At 38.7% G+C, this 23,977-nt stretch overlaps 1 protein-coding gene across 2 annotated transcripts in view; it reads left to right on the forward strand.

The window, feature by feature from the left end:
- The window catches only part of tox (thymocyte selection-associated high mobility group box), a 47,271-nt gene that overhangs the window by 10,198 nt on the left and 13,096 nt on the right, over positions 1–23,977 (forward strand). For both annotated transcript variants that reach the window (XM_044368875.1, XM_044368876.1), the window contains exons 2-4: positions 6,134–6,199; positions 12,707–12,817; positions 17,748–18,032. In XM_044368875.1, coding sequence (XP_044224810.1) covers positions 6,134–6,199; positions 12,707–12,817; positions 17,748–18,032 — 462 coding nt within the window. The remainder of the gene's footprint in view (positions 1–6,133; positions 6,200–12,706; positions 12,818–17,747; positions 18,033–23,977) is intronic.

The following is a 23,977-nucleotide window of genomic DNA, read 5'->3' on the forward strand; positions in this document are numbered from 1 at the left end:
AAATGTTTCGATATGAATACTTCCAATTTAGTTGAACAGGATATCAGCTGAAATTCAGGCCTGAAGAAAACGGAGTGAAAGCATGTTCCTCCACTTTACATCTCTGTGTTTTTACCTCCTTCCTCACTCTGTATCACTCCCTTTCACATTGACTCCCCCTTTACCCTGTTCTCCATCCTCTTATCCACTGTATACGTTTCATTTCTCCAAACCTCTCCTTCTTTCTCTTCCTCACTCTGGACCCCTTTTCCTTGATACACTGTATTTCCCTCTTTTCCTTTGTCCTTGTCTGTCATCCTAATAGTCTCTCTTCCCCCTTTCTCCCCCCTTCCTCCGACCCTGACCCACTTAGCTGGCTGCTTGTTATTCAAACCTTTGCTTTACCCACACAAACACACACATATACGCACGCACGCACGCACACACCCACACACACACACAAATAAGGAAGAGAAGGAGAAGCAGAAATGAGAGAGTGAGAGACAGAGGCATGAGGGGAGGGGTGGGGGGGGGGAGAAAGAGGGTAATTTGGTTTGACTACAAACCTTGCCATCCTTTTTAGTTCTCTCATTGTAAGGTTTGAGCTACACGCACACACACACACTTAAAAACTACTCATTTTGAGAAGCGGCAATATCCTGAATCATGATTTTATATAACAGTCATACCTGAAAACATAATTAAATATAAAAGTATGTATTTTCCACGTTATTAAATTTTTATCGGTACATTTAAAGTGAAAGACAAAAAAACCCCAAAATAACACCCTTTCCCATAACGACAGCAGCATGATGATGACGGGGTTTTTCCTTGCTCACAGTGAGGCAAAGGTGCCTCCTCAGCTGTGACCTATTGAACCGTGATTTATCCTTTAAATGGAAAATAAATTTAAACGTCACCAGTCCTGCCTACCCCGGCTGTGGCTTCAATGATCTTATATCTCTATGATGGAAAATAATTTTTTCACAGTGTTGTGCTTCATTACTAGATGTTTGCTGGAGCAATCATCCTATTAAAATTTAAATAAATGGACCAAACTAATGAAACATGCACTAGAGTCCTCACTTTTCACAGAAAAGTCAATGACTATCTGACGGTACTGTCATTTATGATTATTTGTTTCTGATTAAGGCTGCAAGTAACAATTATTTTCTTCATCAAGCAGTTAATCATTTGGATTTGATGTATAAACTGCCAGAAAATAGTTTAAAAAAAGTCCATCACAATTTCCTGAAACCCAAATTGAATTAATTAAATTGCTTGTTTTGCTTGTTTTGTCTCCAACCAACAGTCCAAATACATTCAGTTTACTATCAGAGAAGAAAACCAGCAAATATCAACATTTTAAGAAGTTGGAACCAGTGGATTTCTGACTTTTTTCTTTAAAAATGACTTCAATGATTAATAGATTGTCAGATTTGTTATAGTTATTATTAATGAGTAAACCAGTGCTTGTAACATAGCCTGCGTCATTGTCAGCATCCGGTGAAGCACCACTTTATCTTAATTCTTGCTAGGTTGCACGGCACTCTTGACATGTATGTCCTGACGCACCTGTCACACATTCCCTGCATTTATACTTCAGTGACAGTAAGTAGAAAGACAGAAATGATTAATTAGTGAGCTAATCTCTCTTCCACCCACTGTTATTTCACTAATGTACCGTATGAGCACGGAAACACAACTGTCACGTGTTGAGCGACCAGGGCTAAACTAAGCTAAAGTCACAGACAGCCGCTGAGCTCCATAGACTCTCTGTCTGCGTCTGACTGTCCCTCCCATAGCTGACGAAGAGCGTAATAGGCTCCACTCTGCCTCTCACTCTGAGCGTCTGCTGAAAAGAAATCAACACAATTTTTTTTCCCTCGCTGGCTTTTTTTTTTCCTTCTCAGCTCCTCTCTTTTGATAGTACTCTCTGTAGCTTGAGAGCTGTATTTGTGCTTTTAATAGCAGGAATGCATTAGCCGCTTAGCTAAACATCTACAAATGACTAGTTTGTATTTTGCCTGGTTCGGTTTAGGGTGACATTTGTCAGTATATTTGCTACTAAAGTACTTAAGTGTTACTACTTCCTAGTGTGGGGTCTTTGTGTAAAATCACTGGCATCAAGCCTCAACATCAGCTATCAGAGTAAGACTGGGTAAGATGGTTTAAAGGTAGGGGCAGGTGTAGAGCTGCAACGATCAGTCGATTAATCAATTATTCAATTGAGAGAAAGTTAATCTGCAACTATCATAATTGATTAATTGTTCAAGTGGCTGTTGAAGCCAATGCCGAACATTAGATGGTTCCAGATTTGCTGTTTTTCTTGTTCTTACATTCTAGTAAATGTCATCAGATCAGCATTTGTCTCTGTTTAATGAACTGGCTGTGCTCTACTTTGTTGTGGTGGTGTAAGGACGTCACATACAGTAGCCACAATGTGTCTCTATCGGCTGATGATCAGACGGTGTCAGGAATCATGAAGACGTGGTAGCAGCTTTTGTTCAGGATGAGTTGTAATAAGGTGTACAATGGTAATGCAGGGCAACATTATAAACAGGTTTTTTGGGGTGTACACCAACAAATGTTGCTTGAAAAATGGTTGGAATGATTAATTGATTCTCAAAATATTTGCAGTTTCATCATTTCAGCTCTATTATTATTATTAGCATTTATTGTATTGTTATGAATAAACCCTCTGTTAGTTGGCTGTAGCCTATATCATTGGATTTTATGCTATATAAGCTCATTGTGTGTCTTTATGTGTCAGATTGTGTTTTTTCATGCATGACTGTGTCTGTGTGATGCATGTGGAATATCAGGCCTTGTCAAAGGTAAATGGAGAAAGCTAATTTGACCGTGAGGTCAGTATGTCTGCTCTTCTCTTCCTCTCCTCTGTTTTGTCTGAAAAACAGCATTTTCTCTCAGAGAGGAAGAATGAAGATCAGACTGACAGTCGAGACAGACAGATCCATTTCATCCATCTCCTCCCCATTCCTGTCGTTGTTGTTATTTTTGGATACCTGTAAAGCATTAAAAATTCACTGTTAATTCCAGAGAGCCAACAGACAGTGTGTGTGTGTGTGTGTGTGTGTGTGTGTGTGAGTGTGTGTCTGTCATAGGCTACTTTCGGGGACAAATTTCAGACTAAAGAGCATTTAATTGGGGACGGCTTTTCCAATTGGGGACAAAGATTTTTGGGTCAGTGGTTAAGAGTTAGGCAAGTAGTGGCTATGGTTAGGGTTAGGGTAGGGCTCCAGAAAATGAATGTAAGTCTATGTAATGTCTCCAAAAGTGACCATGGTCTGATGTGTGTGTGTGTGTGTGTGTGTGTGTGTGTGTGTGTGTGTGTGTGTGTGTGCCCATCACAACACTGTTTTGGCTTTCTGTTGACTCTGTAAACCTACACCTCATTTGCATAATACCCAACAGCTGGCGAATGGATAGGGCAGTTACACCTGTGTGTGTGTGTGTGTGTGTGTGTGTGAGAGTGAAGGGCTGTGTGTGCATGTGTACATGAGCCTGTGCTTTACTTCTGCCCACCTGTTCAAACGTTTTTCTACGTGTCTGTTTGACAACCAAGACAATAATTATGTATCCAGGATATCATGAATGATTTGAACATGGTAGAGCAGGGTTTATGGATTAGTCTTTGTTTGGTAAAGTTTGACTAGTACTGAGTATTGAAGCTGATACTTTTGTTTTTGATTTGAAGCTGTTGATGCCGGTGGCAGTATTCAATACCTGTAATTTCAGTAATGCTTGATTGATGATTAACTAAATAATTTGAGAAATCAAATGTAAATATTTTGCAATCCTTAATATGACAGTTTTTATGGTGAAAGACCTCTGCCATGAAAGATGTTTTCAGTAAATATGGGTCTGAATGAACATGTGATCTGTGTTCACTTTATCTGAACTGCAGTGTGTATCAAAGCACTACACCTCATATTTAGGATGTAGAACATTGAACCATGCGTCTGCATTTTTACTTAAAAAAAAGCCATGTCTCCTTTACTTTCTGCTTACATGCTTTGTCATTCTGTCGAAAGCAGACATTGATGACAGAGAGTAATATGCAGAAGTAATGTGGCTGGAAAATTTAATGTGAAAATATACAGACTGACCAGCCACAGTAATGTGGTTCAGTATATTTTCGGGGGAAGGGAAACCCAGCAATACATTGCCTTCAAGTGGAGTCTTCATTTGGAAGAAGAAACCCCCCCCCCCCCCCCCAAAAAAAATCAAAAAGATAATGATTGACTAAATTGACTGTTTATAATATAAACAGAGAAAAGAAAAGAAGCTTCATCATATCAGCAGCAGCAGTAGTCACATACAGTGAATATGTGATATGGTGATATAAGCAGCTGTCCAGTGGTCACATACAGTATAACAGACAGTGACATAAAAACCTTTGTTCTGTTGTGTAGGATAAACACAAGCTAATGGAGGAAGGAAGAGAGAAAGCGCCCCACAGTAGCAGGAAGTGTAGACGAGCTAAGGGAGGGAAATAAGGAAGTAAAAGGCAGAAAAACGAGCTGTATCACAGTTTAATGCTGCATACAAATGCAATACTGACACAGTATGTACTGTACTATAACACATATATAAATACCTCCTGGATGGTTTGTGCAGTCACAACAAAAGAAATCAGTCATTCCTTGTCTTGTATGTATGCTGTATATGCTATATAGATAACTATAGATCATTGTCACAGTGCACTAGGTCCCAAGACTATTTAGTCCTCAAAAATCATCATGTTAGTACTGAGATCGGGAAGCTGATTTTTAAATACTATGCTCCAAACAAGTGGAACAATCTGCAGGAGCTTGTAAAATTAGACAAGCTAATCCCTTTTAATCAATTTAAATCCCTTTTGACTGACATAGAGCAGTGTGAATACACATGTTTTTGAACTGATGTTGTCCCTTATGTTTGTTTGTTGTATAATCTGTTGATACTGTAATTTTGTATTGTTTTTATATGTACTTTTATTAATATGTCTATTGTTCTGATATATGATTTGTTGTTAATGTATACTGTAACTTTTGTGAGCTTTTGTATGTAATCAGAGCGTCCTTGTAAAAGAGAGCTTGCTCTCAATGGCCCTCTCTGTTTAAATAAAGGTTAGTGTTATATAATATACTGTATATGCTGAGGGCACCTATAGCTTCTCAACAAGTCCTCACAGGCTCGGCACCACTGAACTCGCAATCTCAAACTGTAGCTTTACTTTAAATGCTGACGTCTACAGGCACCTTCTAGAGCACTAGTTCTCAAAGTAGGGTCCAGGGACCCACAGGGGTCCTTTATGGGGTCCCCAGCAAAAAGGGGAATCATTTATTTTCACTATAATTCCATCCATAAGTTACACAATGAAAGAATGTATGACTAGTTTGGTCATGGGTTTCATACGCTTTCTGTAATAAAACATATAAAAGTAAAAATCTTGTAAATCTTGTAAAAATCTAGTTTATGTCAGTTTAGGGGTCCTTGGCATGAAAAGGTTTGAGAACAGCTGCTCTAGAGAAAAGAGAATAGGAGAGTAAAGAGACTGAGTAAAGAGACTCAGAGTTACCAATATAAAACACCAGGCCGATGTGAAATTAACAATCATTTATTGTGGAGACCCTGGGTGATTTTATTCTGAGTGGATTCTCTCTGTGGTGTCAGATGTTAGCTCTTCATGAAACTTTTGGGGGGAGTATTAGATTAATCATTTGTGGTTGTGGTTTCAATCATTTGACAGACAGTAACTTTTACAGTTAACTCGTCCAGGTCTCACCAGTAAAAGAGATACTTCCTGGTTAAATAAAAGTTAAATAAAGTGATCTCAGCCTGTGATTTATGCACGAATGTGAAGGCAATTTAAGTGTTACTTAAAATGTGCTAACATTTAAAGCAGTTAAGACAGATTGTGGGAAACATGGCCCAGACATTTTACCACTTCTCACTCAGCCAACTAGCTGGATTTTTAACGTCTGGAGGAGATGGCAAGTTGATAGAGGACAAATCATTCATACTGGCTGCTGCCCAGTAATCTTTCACCTCCATCTCCACTTATTGTCTCCTTGCTTGATGTTCTGTGTTTGCTGTGTTTGATTAGAGTTTGTTGACATAGTTGCTCTTGCTTTTTTGTTCTCTCCAGTTGGAAGGGGACACCATGTTCCTGGGTATGCCAGAAGCAGGCCTTGACTTTGCTTCAACCAATCAGGTTAGTGTTTATGTGTGTATTGCTTTGTTCATTTGTGTGTGTGTGTGTGTGTGTGTGTGTGCGTGCGCATTTTTGTTACCTCATTGGGACCTTTTCTGGTATAAACACTGACCTTGTCTGGACCAGTAGTCCTCATGGGGACCAAAGCCCGGTCCTAATGAGGCAAAAAAAGGCTAGAGTTAGGGGTTAGGGGTTAGGGTTTGGGTTAGGCTGTCCACAATGAATGGAAGTCAATGTAATGTTCTAACAGGGATAGCTGTGCAAACGTGTGTGTGTGTGTGTGTGTGTGTGTGTGTGTGTGTGTGTGTGTGTGTGTGAGACAGAGTGGGTGAGCCCAATATGAAGTTGTTTCTCATCTATTTCCTCATTTCTAATTGCAGCGAGTTGTTTTCTAAATGGAACAAATTATGTGTGAAGGTGTTAGACCATTTCAGCTACTGAACTGGATGTTCTGTATCTTGTCGAAACACCCCTTAAATGTGTAACCACTAACGTGTAAATGTGAAATGTGTCAGGTGTGCACAAAGTCACAAATGAGTGGCTTAATTTGCTGGCAATAATTAAATTGGTTCACATGCATGTCAAATCCACACACACACAAACACACACACAAACACACACACACAATTTTGGCTTGTGTATTTCTCATACTGTCTGCTTGCTGTTACCATCAAGTAAGTGTAAAGGAAAAATATTTAATATTTATTAAATAATGTGTGGCAGTTTGATTCTTCAGAAGGGAGCAGGAAATGTTTTCAGCTTGTAAATAAAGACACATTAAACTTGATCTCTGAGATTGAAATAAACAACAATCTACTGTGATTTTACTATTACAGCCATTATTGGACTTAACAGCTGTGTTTTTGGTTTTCTGAAGAAATACTCTGATGAACAGTCCTGTTATTTAACCACAATATGCACCGCAAAGTATCAATAGAGAGGAGCCAAACTGCTGCCATTATGCCCATGTTGAGATGAATTTACAGCTGGTTTTGTTGAAGCTCTCTTTAAGATGATTTGATAATGCCCCACTGTGTCTTTCAGCTCACCGTTAGCTATTTCAGTCTTTACTCTTATTTTCAGTCACCTCAAACTAACTTTTTCTCCAATCCTGTTCCACGAATCAATATCACTTACCTGCACTCAACCTGAGGCACATAAAGCATTACAATGATTTTCTATCTCTTAAGTTTCTCTTTTCTTACACAAATAGAGAACTGCTGCAGTACTGTGTAGGATTATTGAGCACTATGTGTGGATTGCCACAAGGGGGTTACTAATAAAATACAAGTCTGGCTTTAAAAGTAGTTTCTTTATTTAGGATGTTTGCATAGAATTAGTTTGCTCAAACTAATACTATGCTTTCAATATATTCACTGTTATTTGCCTTTTAAAGCCTTGGAAAATGGCAATAATCAAGGGTCAAATGATATCATTGTTTCACTGATCGAATCTTTCATTGTTTGTTATGACACGTTATACATTAATCGAGAAAATAATCGACAGATTAATCGTTAATGAAAATAACTGTAAAGTTGCAGCCCAATTGGTGTCCATTCTTGGCCATTTATTATGCTGTGAGCCCTGGTCAGTGTGAATATCTCTTGAATGAAACTGCAGCAAAGTGTAAAGGAACATTTTCACTAATTGTTTCCTGCTTAAGTCGTAGAACATGAGCAGTAAGCTGTTTTTTCAACATTGAAAATCTACAGTGACTGTAAATGGCTAAAAAAAACTTATTGAAAATGGATTTTTATCAAAATTAGAAAATTGGGTGAATTTTTGCTCTGCATGGCTACTGAACACTATGGTGAATATACATGTTTAATGATGAATGGTCACCCTCGCTCAGAGTTGGGCTGCATGTAGTGATAATATTCATTGTTGATTATATTCTAAATTCAATAATATAATCAAATTGTAAAAAAAAAAAAACAGACATTCAATTGTGAAAACTGTCGCTGTCTGCCTCGTGAGTTCTCACGTGGGCCTGGGTCGCTGCACTGAACGCACTGCATGACGGACAGGAGTCACACAATGTCACTTCCATTGATTGAAAATGAAATGTAGGTCAAGATGAAACGAGCGAATAATTCAACAACTATGTGGTAATGACGGCAGAGTTCACAACCCAGTTTGGTTGCAGAGTGAGCGATTTGCACTCTGAGCAATCTGAAAAGCTCTGTTTGGAAATACTTTGGATTTTGGTGAACAGTTATGAATGTTATCTAACCTGTATAAAAATCATCAATCCGTGAGAAATCATTTATCTGATCTGGCTCTGAGAGACGGTGTGTTTTCAGTTCTCTCTCTAGCACCAACCACGGCACAGAGAGACAGAGAGAGAGATTGTTAAAATGAAGTTTTACGGTATAGGACATTATTTTATAGTAATAATAGTAGTTCTGTCTCTCATTGTACTGCTTTGCCTGCTTATGGACATGATGTGCAAAAATAGATATGCAAACAGTTTGAACCTATATGTTGTTTTTTAGAGGGAATAATTGAACACCATTTTTGGCCAATTTTGACAGCCCTATTATCCATTCATCTCTTCATCTATTTTTTTTAATTTAATAGTTAATTATTCAATTTGTATCAGTAAATAAAACAGTGAAAAATGTTCATCACAGTTTCCCAAGTTGACATCTTCAAAAAGCTTTTGATTGTGCAACCAACAGTCCAATTCCCGAAGACATTCAATTTATAATGAGATGTTGTGATGAAATGATATATAAATATATATATAAAATCAATGTATTAATAATTCTCTGACAGTGTGCAAACAAAGTGATTAGACGATTAATTGAGAAAATAATGAGCAACTTGATAGGTAATCAAAATAAGGAGCCTTAGTTCTGATCATTTTAATTAAAGATTTCCTTGAAAGTGTCCAGTATCCTAAATTAGTGCTGATTAAGGCTCCGGCCCCCTTAGACGCTAAACAGGACAAGACATTTAGAGAATGAATGTATGATAAATGAACGGAGATTTCCTCTAGATAACATTGCATTCATTGCATAAAGTGAGTTCTAGGTTAAAGGATAGGTGATGGTGTATGTACAGCTGTCCTGTTATGTCACTGCAGTGCGGTGACCAACATAGTACAGATCAGCTGTTATTAGATTACTTAGCAACAGCCCTGGGACAGCGCTATGCAGCAAACAGTTTGTATATGACTGAGGGTGTAACTGCAGTCAGTATGTACTTTCCAGAAGCCAAGTCAAGCCTCTAGAGCAGTGATTCATAAAGTGGGTGCCGTGAGATTAATCATATCACTGCTCATTTATCGTGTGTTTTTAATAATGTTTCACCACAGAAAAAAATCAGCAGAGTAAACAAGCAATAAATATCAAAATCGCCATATTAAAAACTCTTTAACATGCAGGTAGTTGCAGCTGATATGACAGTTCACTGTTGCTGGTTGTCTTAGTAACACAACAAGCTTTCCGGCTCAGGAGTTTTGCAGGAGATCAGCAGTCAGAAAAAAAGTGAGCATCAGAGCAGCGATGGAAAGATTTGAGACGGTAAACAGAGCTCAAAGAAATGCTGAAACATGTCAGCTCTCAACACAGAGACGACTGAATCCGAGCCGACTGACCGAAACATGACTCGGCTAACGGCTCGACAGGTTTTAGCTGCTTGTGGAAGACTCACATCCGTCCTTGCGCATTCACTGTGTTATAACAGTGTGATGTGGCTCAATCGAAAATAAGACGAGAGACTTCCTGTCAGTGGAGTCAGATCTGCAGGTTGTTCTATCTTCACATCAACACTCACACATATCCCATTGAAATGCCCCGAACCTTTTTTGGGTTTTGTTTGTTTGTTTTTCCTCGTGGGCCTTCATCTTAAATATAAGTTCATGTTAATTAAAGAAAATGAAAGATACATTAAAATATTAACATGTTTTCATTGTATTCAACTGTATTCACTGTTCATTTTAAGTCAAATTATTTATCTGTAAGTCTTCACAGCACCTGTTGGTTTTTATTCTAAGTGATTGAGAATGAGCCTATATTATTTAACTTGATATTTATATAATATAACATAATATCATATGACATTATTAAAACCGACTAGCTTCTGTGTACATACAGGCTATGCAAGTTTTATTAGGGGTTAAGTGGCTCAGGGTGCCATGGCAAAAAATATCCTTTGAAGGGGCGCCGCGGTCTAAAAAAGTTTGGGAACCACTGGTCTAGAGAGTATGATGTGTGTTTGTTAGCACAGAATTATCTCACTACCAAGAAAAGCCCATATTAATAAGAAACACCACTAGACATACATTATTCATAGAGTACAATATAGAGAATATTGTGTGGTATAGGAGTCTATGATTTGATGTTTTATTCATAGTGTTGTGCCATAAGAAGATGGGGAGTGGTGTGTGGAATAAAAATTTATGGCTTTATTATTGAAGTACCATTGCTTCTTTAAAGTCATAGGTTGTTGTGATGAATGTGACCAATTTCAATCCAGTCTGACCCTCATCCTTGTCATTTTTTGAATTGTTAATGGAGCAGCAGTGTGATGTTACTACATTAAGCTGAAAGAGGGAGATAGACAGAGAGTGTTGAGAGGGGAAGTACCATTTTTAAAGGCAGAATGAAACAATACCTGTACTGTGTCCTGTAGATTTGTAGTGTAGAAGCCTGAAAAAACAGTTTCACACATTCAGCCACGTCATACATCATGTTCACGCAGGAAGTCAACTTTGGTCTGCTCTGACAGATCATTTTTCCTTTATGGTTAGAGAGTGTGGCTCTCTGGTAAAAATATGAAAATACTGTAAGCTTCTATCTTTAACACACACTATGACAAAGGTCCCGACTGAGAGTTTGCCTCTTAAAAACCAAGGATTGCGTGACAAAAGGGAACGAGACTCCCTTTCCCAATCATGTTGCATTTGAACAAGGCACTGAACTACCAACTGCTCCTAAGCTGTACTGACATTGTACGATATTTATTAATCTTGTATGTACCTTAACTCACACTACACCCACAGCCCAAACTTGCAACTTTTTTCCAATAAAATTGTATTAAAGCAAGAAAAAAGAGAAAGGTAGCATTAAAGAGAATTCCTATTTTGAACGGAAAGCAAGAAGAAAGAAGACTAAGATTCACCAATGCTATCCTCTGTGAGTCTGTGCCTAAACACAGCAGTGCTTTCAGCTAAATGCTAACCTCAGCATGCTACCATGCTTAGAATGACAACGCTAACATGCTAATGTTAGGCAAGTGTAATGTTCACCATCAGTTTAGCCTGTTAGCATGTTAACATTTGCTAATTAGCATTAAAACACAAAGTACAGCTGAGGGGGATGTCATTACAGGTATTTGATCATTAAACAAATTGTCGGACAAGTTGAATTTTTACCTGATGATGCGGCTAGAATAGAATACATGAATGTGTGTACACAGGGAGTTACAAGCAAGACTATTTCTTGGCTGAGTGTAGTGACTTCTTGGCGCCTCGGCTGCTTGCCTGGACAGAACTAGGCTAGCTGTGTCCCCCTGTCTTTATGCTAAGCTAATCTAACAAGCTGCTGGCTCCAGCTTCATATTTAACAGATCCGAGAGTGATATAGGCCTTTCTCAGAGCAGACATTTTGACTTGTCATGGCAGGAAAAGCACAGGTGGATCTGATAACATTAACAATGGCTCAGTTCCATTCAAGTGTCTAGGCAGCACCATACCAGGGTCATGAATTTCCAAAAACTAAATGTGAATAGGCGTTCCGCACTATATTGAACTATCCCATTAATCAATACAGTGTCTGCCTGACTTTATAGAGCTGCTCAGTGGTTACCATGCACACATTATGGTTGAACTTGTGCTTACTTACTTGTTGTACTTACCAGGTGTGACTGAATAGAAATCAATGAATGTGCAGCATGGCGGTGTTAGAAAAGAACACGGTGATCACCACACTTTCCCCAGCTTGATAAAAGCAGAAAACATACACGAAAACAAAACATAAAGTGCTCAAACTAATTAGTCTGTATGTAGCAGTGTGTTAATGTGTGAATGATGTTTTTATGAGTTTGTCTGTCTTCCTTCATAGCAGCTGCACAGCACTCGATGTAACCTTTTCTTATCAGGGATTAGCTGCAGAGGGAACGAACAAGCAATTTATTTACAGCCTCCCTCTCTCTCCCTTTCTGTAAATAGCTCTCCGACTCTCTTGCTTCATTTCTCTCTCTTTCTGTCAACTCAGTTCAGTTGTAACTGTGTTTCAGTGGTATAAAAGTAAAAGCAATATTACCCAGCCATAAAGATAAAACATCACTTTGACCCGTGTGTGGGACGCTGTATGTGTGTCTCAATGTGTGAGCGAGGGCTTGTAGGAACAATCTATCTCTCTCTCTATCTATCTATCTCTCTCTCTCTCTCTCTCTCTTTGTCCTTGCTCCTCCTCATGACCTTTTCATTTGACCTCTGACCTTCTCCTAGCCTCTGGGCCCATTTCAACCTTTTGTTTGTCTCTGTGATTCTTCCCACAGTTTCGTGTGCCACAGCCCCCTCACCCTCTCAGCAAGGTGACGCCTCACAACCCACCCTCGCAGCACTGGAGGAGGGACACACACATGGCCGACACACACCGTCTGCCTTGGGTGAATACACACACACACACACACACACACACACACACACTGCCAACACCACAGCTCTTCCAGGTGATTCAAAAACCTATCACACTTAAACACTGAGGTACAGCAAAATCTTGACAATGACAAATTCATAGGAGTGCAAATCAAAGTTATCCTTCACATGGAAGATGTGTTGTGCTGCTTGATTGTTGTATCCTTCAAACACATGCATACACAGCTCCTCTCACACTTCAGAGCACTGGAGTCCATGGCAAATCGACCAAATACGTGTAGTAAGGAATCCTGTTTAAATGTTGCATGAATTACATTTTGTTGGTAGCAGTGCCTTTGACCTTGACCTAAAGTTTCCCTCTCTTTTATGCACTTCACACTCAGAATCCCAACATCTACATGAAGCCTAGAAATTAATTTCACGTACTTCTTTAAGAAGTAGGTTTTGCTTTCGATTTATCTGCGTTTATTGTAGGATTTCAAATGATTCCTTCTAAACACTCATCAACACCGGTAACATCACACAGTTATAGTTTCTTCACCTTCACCTACTGCTTGTAGATCTCTCACGAATGCAGTTGGGAAAATTCTGATAATTCAGTGAATTAAATATCAACTTTGTGAGTGGGCGATATGTGGGGGCACGAAAACGATTAGAGGGAATGTCCCAATTCTCCTTAACGTAGCTTCTTTTGCCCTTTTCTCATGCACTTTAATACACAAAAAACATGTTTAAAAGGTAAAGATAAGGTAAAGGAAACTTTGAGGGCTAATCAGTGTTAATAACCAATTTAAAATAATGTCTGTTTCCTAGAAGAGGAACCATGCTGACAAAGCCAGAGGGGAAATGTGAATCACCATTGAAGCCGCACATTTTTACATGTAGACAGACATCACTGTAAGATATTCACATCATCAGATCCACAACTGTGTGGATACTCTGCAGTAATGTGTAGTAACTCAATATAACAGACACAGATGGAGGAGCATACAGCTCGCAGAGAAATTGGCCCAAATTTCTCAAAGTACCTTATTATATTATACACCTAAATATACACCTAAAGCAAAATTCCAGATGCAGGTCAAAAATTATATAGATTTGCCCAGAAAATTTGAATATATTAGCTATCTTCATGACAAGTTGATATTTACAGATTCTTAGTAATTATCCACATAAATGTTTCCAGAAAATGCACCAGTTCATGACGGATGCACTGACTTACAGATGAATTTTAACACTATTCTGATCTAATTTAAGAACCATTAGATACAGTCACATATCAGTAATCTAGCTTTAGTAGAGGCATTTAATGTTGACGAAACACAGCAGTTGTATGCGCTTTTCGATATCGTATGAAATGGTCATGAACATGGAGTTGTGAGAAGTGTGTTTGTAATGTGAACACAACATGTGTGAAAGGACTTAATCCTGACTACATTAGTCTTTCTAGAAGCTCCCAGCGCGCAGGGAACAGGCTATTGTACTGGCTTGAATGGAAGAAGAGAGAGAGAGAGAGAGAGAGGCAGAGGAGTAATTTATGCAGAACTTGAAGAAATGATAGAGAGAGTAGGAGAGGGAGGGAGGGAGGGAGAGAGAGGCAGACAGACAACAGACAGGCAGCGTAATTTATGCAGAGCTCTGAGCTCCAACAGGACACTGTGGAAGACTCAGAAACACAGTTGGACTTGTTGGTTTGTCTGGACCATAATATACACAGCAGTGTCGGGTACACATCACAACACAACACTTCCAGGCTCAAAAAAGTACATGTATAGGAGAAAATGCTCAAACATGTGAGGATTAACTTTTCAAGACCTGATGGATGACTATAACCACTATACTATAACGGACAGATAGAGATCTGACCATTAAAACCACTGACCCAGAGAACTTTACAGAGTGTCTGTGTAATCTACAATATTAAACACATACCCATGATGCAATTGTATGTGGTCTTGTAACCCTGATTATGACAGTTGAAATTCACTACATTATGTATAGAGTATTTATATAAGAAGCTCCATAAATAAGTTGCAAGAACCTCGTCGCAGTTGCATCAGAAATACTCTGGACGAGAACAACAGTAGAAATGCAGTGTTACAGTCCTTTAATTAGAGGCTGAAGTTGCCCAATAGGTGTCTGTTGTTGATCCCCTTAATTTCAATTGATATTGTACAGAGTTCTCTATGATTGTGATTCATCGTAGGATTATGCATACTCAGAGGGTAACGCTGGTTTTGGTCTTTTTGTGGGATTTGTTGACAATTAGGAAAATACTGATAACGCTAGCCTGTCTGTGGCACTCAGCCCCAAGCTCATTTCTTCCTACTGAAGATATAAATCTTAACAAATGGGTCACGAATCATTTTTAAAATAGGCTTAGTGATTTCCTATAACAGCTGGACACTGTCATTTTTAACAAACATTACTCAAAAATGGAGGAAATAGCGCATTTGTCTGGGACTATTTTCAGCTGCGGATGAATCCACATTTGCTGTTGTAGTGAGTATTTCTAGCAGCAGGACGGTGTGTGTAGGACTGAGTCAAAATAAACTATACTGTCTATGTTCATGGTGAAGAAGGAACATGTCACTCAGTGCAACAGTGTGACTCATTGATGTGTTTTTAATAGGTTTTGGATAACAACGGAGCTGTATGACACAGAGGAATAAGATCTATCAGACTTTGATACACACACAATACTTGTTAGAAGATCAATGTATTTGTGGCCAACAAAATTCCCAGTTTGCCCATGTCAGGTTATTGAATGTTTGCCTAAATGAAATCAGATTCCCATTAATTAAGAGTGGAAAGGTGCATAATTAAAGACGTTTTTTTAAACATTTTTTTTGGCATTTTGCTGTATAGTAGAGAGATGAAATGAGATGTAGAGAGAAAGAGGGGATGACAGATTCAAACCGAGAATATTGCAGTTACACATCTTTTTAAATAGTTTTTTATTCACTGTTGGGATGCAAGGTGTTTTATCGTTTTCTGTATCCCCTATTGCACATTTCTGTTTTTCTGTTTTCCACCTTTTTATTTTAAAGTAGCGAAACTCTTCACTCAAATGGTGGTTTACCACAGTGGCTGTTAATTATATAGTAAGCATACACCTCATATAACTCAACTCATAACTCATCACTCAACTCACAAGTCATGCAACTCATAACTCAGCTCTGCATGCGGTTTGAGATAGAGCAGAAAAGAGTGAGAGAAAATGAAAGAGTGAGCGAGATGAAAGAGAAATTGAGGATGAGATTAGAAGAGCAAGAGAGGCAAAGAGGGGTGGAAGGAGAAGGACGGTGAGAGATGAGGAGCAAAAGAGTACGAGAGGGAGAGACTGGTGTGGCTAGCCAAGCAGAAAAGGCTGTCAGTCTCTATAAAAGATCTCCTCTGTCAGATTAGTATGAGAGGGCTTCTCTTACACTGCCTCTCTCTTTCTTTTCACCCTCGTGTCTCTCACTCTTCTCCTGCACGATTCTCTCACTCCATTTCCCTCTTCATGCACGTCTCCCTCTCATTTGTCTTTGCTCTCAGAATAATTCATTATCATATATGGCACTGATACTGGTTCTCTTTTTGCATGTCAGATTAGCATTGATGTATTTTTACACACAAAGATGCGCCTGTCTGTATTCTCTCAGGCAAAGGGGGCTTGTACGTATAAATTACTGTGTTGTTCTGCTGGTGAATGAGTATTTGTTCACAAGGCTTTCTTTCAAGGCTGGGAATATAATTAGTGATAATTAGTCTGTGATAAGAGCTTTCGGTGAGCAAGAATGACTACATGACACAGCACAGAGCCGTAGTTCAGACTGGCAGCATTCTGAGGTAATGGTGATGGACAGTTTTTCCATCTCTTCCATTTATTATCTCTGACAGTAATGTTTTATGACACTTTGGTTTCTTATAGTCCCCTATGTAATTCTTATTGAGTTTCACAAGTTGTCACTCCGCTTAAAGGGAAATTCCAGTATTTTTCAACCTGGACCCTATTTTCCCATCATTTTCGGTCAAGGTGACAAATGGGGACAAAAATATTTGGAATTGCTCCAATATTGAGTGAGAGCACTTCAGCCACAAAACGTGCTCCAATCTAAACCTTGGGGGCAATTGCGCCCATCAAAGTAAGTCCACTAAAAGTGCTTGTTTCTGCCACTGACAGGTTCAGATTGTTATCATCAAGCACCTAGGAAGACATAGTGGCCAAACTGTGTATTCACAACTTCCAGGTCCGACAGGGGCCCAAAAAGCATTATTCCCGCACACAATCATGGGAAAAGCAGTGGATACATTATTTTGAGTGTCACAACCTCCACAAAATGACTTATTTCACTATCAGAATTTGATTCATTCGGTCTGATAAGATTTGGAAAGTCTAGAAGAGCCACATAGTTCGGCTAGCTGGCAAGCTGTAGATCCCTATGCAGTTACCCAAATGCTGCTACAGGCAACTAGTTCCTATGTTTGCTTTTGTTGTCAGACACTTAAAATAATCTGAGCCTGCCGGTGGCAAAAACAAGCACTTTTACTTGACGTTCTTTGATGGGCGCAATTTCCCCCAAGGATTACATTGCAGCACATCTCGTGGCTGCCAGCTGAAGCGAACTCACACAATACTGGACAAAATCCAAAAAATTTGCCCCCATTAGTCACCTAGACCCACAATGATGGGAAAATAGGGTCCATGTTGTAAAATACCAGCATTCCCCTTTAGGCAACATTGCCCATCTACCCAAAGTGTTGCCTATGATGATGAGTCAGCTTCCCCGAACTTGACTTTGTTCCACATCAATCAAGTGCCAGTGCTGGATAACAACCTTTTTTTTTTTTTCTTGGTTTATGTCGAGATTAAAATACAGTTATTTGAAAAGTTTTACAGGTGTCTTGTAATGGTATTTATTCTCATCCATCTCGTCTTTCTCTCTGTCTGTTCAGTCATACTCAGTGGGTGGTTTGGGTGATGAGGACTTCAACATCCCGCCCATCACTCCCCCCACCCTGCCAGACCACATGCTGCCCCCCCATCTCCCCCATGATTCCCCCTCTGGACCGTACCACCCTCTGGACACCCCCTCCAACTCAGCTCCACACCACCCCTACCAGCTGCAGGGTATGGATCTGCCTGGCATGCCTGGTAGCCAAGATAGAGCTGGTATGTTGAATCAAGATGGTGGCACATTCAGTCCTGATGGCGGCCCGATGACCAGCACTCTGTCTGTGGTGAGTTGTCATAAATAATTCACACATTCTGTATACATGGTATTTTTGCTCCAGTAATGAGTGAGAAGTGAGATAGGTTGCAGTAAAGTAAGTAACTTGACCAGTGAACTTAGCATTGAATTGCGCCATTGACCGATAGCAAGCCGCCTTGACAGTGCTGACCTTTGTAGGAATGGAGAGTCCAATATGGAGGACGCTATTGTAATTTATGAGCTGCATCCACTTGTATTGAATCTCCTCTGTCTGAGTAAAAACTATTCTACAAAAGAGTCAATGGTACGAATAAGCTAACAAGTAAGCCAACAAGCTGATGTGCTTGCTAACAAACTCATCAGCTCTTCGTTAACTTTTTATTGAACGAAGTGGTGTGCAATGTGAACAAAATGCCAGAGAGAAGTAAACAGAACAGTAGAGACAAAACAGAGAGGAGCTCTGGAAGCTACTGTGACTGAATAGCTTTAGCCAGGCCAGCTAGCAAGTTAGCGCTTAGCTCGGCAGCTACAGCAGTTCACCAACCAATCCTGCAGGTAGTCACTAACCACCAAACCATACCAACCAAATATTTCACAAAGATATGTAGAAAAGAAAGAGGAAAGTCCACTGTTGTCATATGAAAAACTCAAGACACTCATCAGCCAGACATTTCTCCGTTATCTGTTAAAGAGCGGCTGATATTGATGAGATTGACACAAAAACGAGAATTATTGGTCCACCTTAAAAGTCAGTCCACCTTAAGTGAGCCTGGTCAGGTTAGGCTAACGCGTTGTTGCTAACTTCTGGGCTAACCCCCTTTGATAGATGAGTATTTTCTTTGTCTTGAGGAGCTGCAGCATTTATTAACTGACACACCGTAGTCTGTACTGTACATTTACTGCCAGATTGATGACTTACTGCTAACCTTTTCCTCTGCTCCGCTCACATTCACTGTCACTTTTCTGCCGCTGGCTCTCTGCACTCGCTCAACTACACACACACACACACACACACACACACACACACACACACACACACTACACGCATTGCCCTATTCCTTAACAGAGCTACACTACTCTTGTACCTTTCACGTAGATGTCCTTTGAAGAATGAAGACAGGGAGGGTGACTCAAAACAATTCCACAAATCATTAGTAGCCTGTTGATACTAATGATTGTGTGAAATTTTTGCAGCAGTGCTCACAATTTTGCAGCGGTGGTGCACTAGTACTGAATAAATATAGAGGAAACAGGGATAATGGTATTTGGCTGATGGAAAACATCCACATCTGTCTGTTTTTCAGAAAAATCTGAGTTCCCCAGTTGTAATTACAACTTGGATGTTGCATGACCACTAATTACAAGTTGGAAACTCATGATTAAGACAACCCTGATATGATATGAGCAAAACATGTGAGGGCAGGGTTACAAAAGTTCATAGGTTCAGAGGTGTTGCTGATTAGAAGTTTTTTAGGCCGAGATAAAACGGAGCTATCCTGAAAGTTTAGTGTGATCACCAAACTCCATGTAAAACTACCCATAATCTCCTCCAGGCACATAGAATATAGACATAAAGACATAAAATACTCCCCTTGGAATGATTTGTGTCTTATATGATTTTTCCACAAAAAAAGTTCACCTCATTAAAATTCTCAAAAGTACATCTACTCATTCTCCTTTGTTGAAAAAAACTGAAACTATGAATTTTTCATTTCACTGAAAAGTCTATTCTTAGTGTATGTGCACTGGAGGCTTCAAGTTTCCACATCACAGTCGTGAACTAGTGAACCAAACTAGTTGTGATGTCACAAATCATACTCATAGGTACACGTTTTAAACCCATATTTAAAGTGAGCACAGAGAAACTTTCATCCTTCAGCAGATGAAGGTGAAAACAAACTCTGCACATACAAGATTCTGAACATTGAGAACAACTTCCAAGTGGAGTAACAATAAGTAAAACACATTTGAGTGGAGGGAGACTAAAAGAACGATCAAATGAAAGCTGTCCCACAGCGACATATGCAACAAAACAAGTGTGTTTTTCTGACTTCAGAAGACATGCTCACACAGTTGTTATGAGAGGTCTAAGCAGGCAAAACACGTGACATGTGCAGTTTATGACCATGGGTGTGTAGCAGGTTATAAATTTAGTGTACATGTATGTTTGGTTGCCACTTTATATGTATGTACCCTGGGAAAATTCACGGAACTTGTTTTTCAACAACACCCTATTTCACACTTAAACTGGTATTTGCTCTTTATAGCAGCACTAGTCAAGCGTGATACCCCACCCAAATCTATCTTTTGAGTGTCAAACCTTCCTCCGAAACTTCTCTAAGCAGTGCCGCTGCACAGTCCACTTCTGTTGTGCCATCAGTGATGCCATTGATGCTTTTTTCACTATAAATTCATCAACAATGAAATCTTTCCCACTGAGATGAATTCTGGCCAGCTGTTGTTCTCCAACACAAAGGAAACTACAAACATTTAACAGCCATCAATACTTCAAAGATACATTTTAGGGTCAAGTATCACTTTGTGTCTTGCTCAAAGATACTTTAACTTTATTTATTTGGAGAAAAGTGAGGATTTCAGCTAGTCTTTAGATCTGAACTGACAGCCAGCGGACGTATTTTAACTACATTCTTTCATATTTTTTTCTAGTTTAAGAGGATATCAGGATAAACAGGATATCGCCTAGGGCAGTGTTATTTGAAGGCCAATTATGGCAGCTGGTTCATGTGACATTTTCCTCATATTTTAAGTTTCATTTCACAGTTAAGTGAAAATCTTGCTTTTAGTTGTGACATTCAGATGTGGCTGGCTGTGTCATACAGTAAAAGAAATGAAAGCTACACCTCAGACTCGTAGTTACCTCAACTGTCATAGAGACAGGTTATTCAGAGGGGTGACAGAGATGTGTGTATGTGTGTGTGTGTGTGTCAGTAATAGAGGTAGAGATTTTTCCTGTTTTATCAAGAATGAAACTTTCTCACCTCCCACTCTTGATCTTTTTGTCTGTTGTCTCCATATTACATCTACCACCTATAATATGAAGTGTCAGGTGAAACCACATAATAAGTTCTCAGCCCTGAGTGTAGCTGAATTAGAATGACTATTAAAAACCATAACATAGACTTTTTTTTTTAATAACTTTTAATTAAATTCACATTTTTCTGTTGTGTTTGATTGTTACTAACCTGAGATAATTATTTGAATGGCCTGAAGGGAGGGTCTTTTTTTTCCATCTTTATCTGTCTCGATCCCTACCTTTCTCTGTCTTTCTCTCTACCTCGCGTTTATATTCTCATACTAACATACATTTACTGCCAGTCCATGAATTATGGTTGCCTAGCAACCGTGCCTGGCTCAGCCTAATCGGGGTGGGTGGGGGTCTAGAAAGACTCAAGTCGATGTGTATGTGTGTATTATTCCTAGAGGAGCCAAGACTACTCTGTTGCAGATAATATTGAGGATTAGATTGCTCTTTTATTTAATTTTTTGCTGCTGCTGTCTGGTTGAAAGTTGACTGTCCAAAATGATAAGGTTAAAGAACTTTTGTTTTTTCTGCTGGTGATTTGATCTAACTTGGTTCAAACTCATAATATGTGACATTCACATTGAGCTATAATAAATGACAGTTTTACTTTAGTCTGCCATCTTCTGATGTAACTGAATAGTGATTTAACCTATAATGGTTTCATAAGAAGTTTGTCCTCAGTGGTTTATTTAAAACAAACTAATGAACTAGTAGATTGTGTGAGCAGTGACATGTCTGAAGAAAAAAAGGAGCAGCAACCCACAGAAACACAAAGAGTATTAACAGAAAATGCATGCACAAATTCATTACAGTAGTAACAATAGAGCTATATGACGATATATACCGCAAATGAAAATATTGGATTTACAAGAGTTTTGCATCACTGTGATAAAGTACTTTTGTTTTTACAGGTTTCAGCTTTTTGTTTAAGTGTACTACATGATGATACCAGTTATTATCATGATATCAATATTGTGATGCAGAATTTGAAACTGTGATGTAAGATTTTATCTACATCAAAGCACTGGACACATGGCAGGAATTCTTATTTTAAATTCAAATATTTAAGAGATTACTCCACCACAAAAACAACTCAACCTAACCACTTTACCACTGCCACTGTCCTAATATTACATCTTTTCAATATGAATGATTGAAAAAGTTTGACTTCTTCAATATATGTTTTCCATGCTAAAATCTAATAATGCTATTAATGTCAGACAAAATATATGAAGAGCACATGAAAAATATGTGAAGCCATATTTAGACATTTAGTTTTGCTCATCACTGAGTCTCAGTCAGGTTTTAGGAACAAAAAAAAACAATGATAATCATCATGTTTTTTATGGAGAGACATAAAACAATACATTTAAAATGTGTAAACATTCAAAATACAAAAATGATATGTTTTCATGTAAATGTTTTAGGTGTCATATATTAAAGTTAGTTGGTTCCATTTTGTTTTAAATGACAAGCCAAAAGTGATTTACAGATCAATGATTCTTAGTACTTTTTGGAAATATTTATGACTGTACTTACCAAATAATTAGTAACAGCAGTTAAGCTGCCGTAGCGTGCATGTTTTTTGTAATTTAGGGGAAAGATTTGTCATTTAGTTACCGTATGTTCTTGCACATTCTTAAAATACAAAAAATGGAAAAAAAATCAGCAAGTGCTGATTTTCCAGACTGTGTGAAAAAAGCAAAAAAACAGATTCTTAATTTTATGTGTGTACTTTTCATATTGAAATCCAATTATTAACCACACCTATGTGAAGATGCCTGAAGAGCCTACTATGACAAGGCTCACATCACAACTCTTTCCCCTCTCGTGACATGAGTCAGTCATTAGTCAGGCTGCTTACATCGGGGATTCCCCCTCTCCTGCTCTCTCAAGCCAACATCACAAATCATTTTCTGACCCCTTAAAGGAAAATCCAAAATATATTTTTTCCACTTATAAAGCTTCTAGTTTGAATTGCGATAATGTTGCGTTTGATGTCGTTTCGTGACCTTTTGACCTCCTTTTCCTGTCAACATCGCTAATGATGTCAACACCCAAACCACTGAAATCTGCAACTGTTAGTAATAAATACTTCCTTTCCATGCGTTAAAGTTCTTACTCCACATTTTCCAATAGCGTATTTTATTTTTATGTAGCTGACATGCTTTTTCATACATATCATCATCACGTCTAAGATAGGCAGTTATCAGTCAGTAATATATAATCATATGTAATATGTATAGTCATATATTTTAGTTATTAAAGAAGAAAATGTTTTGATATCCACACTTAAATCTATATATTTTGAATGATTTAACTTTATATTGTATATAGCCCAGCTAGGTCTTTGAACAGCTACAATTTGTACGCGAACCATCAAACAAAAATATCAAAGAATCAAATTTATATGACTGAAGGAAACTGAAGTCCCAACCCAACAAATGCCAAACCGCAGCTATTATTTTTCAGAATTTCAACCGGCAAATACGTCAGTCTGAAACCTCTTCCAAGGTTAGAGAAACGTCACTCGGCGTTCCATCTAAATACCACAGCTATATTCACAGGCTTCTACCGGTAACTCAGGTTATGTGTTCCCAACAGGGACATAGCGCACCAGACCACATCCGCTATTATTCGATGCTTACTGAGAGGAAACTCCAAATACTCGCATAAACCGAGACCTTTGTTCATTTTTGTGACAATAGGTGTCAAAAGTTCCCATGCTGAGAGTGTGTGCAACGATAACTTTTGTTTTCCAGAGAAATGGACAGAATATCTCAAGCACTAATGACTGACTCACTACAAGACTGCTCACATTCTGGCAATGCTGTTTAAAACTACACTACACAGTGGGCTGCAGACCGGCCCATGAAAAGGAGGGATGACACATCTGTTTCTTTGTGCTTCATTGAACAGAAGCTACAGTT

This window comes from Thunnus albacares, chromosome 12 (genome assembly GCF_914725855.1).
Source record: "Thunnus albacares chromosome 12, fThuAlb1.1, whole genome shotgun sequence".
NCBI lineage: Eukaryota > Metazoa > Chordata > Actinopteri > Scombriformes > Scombridae > Thunnus > Thunnus albacares.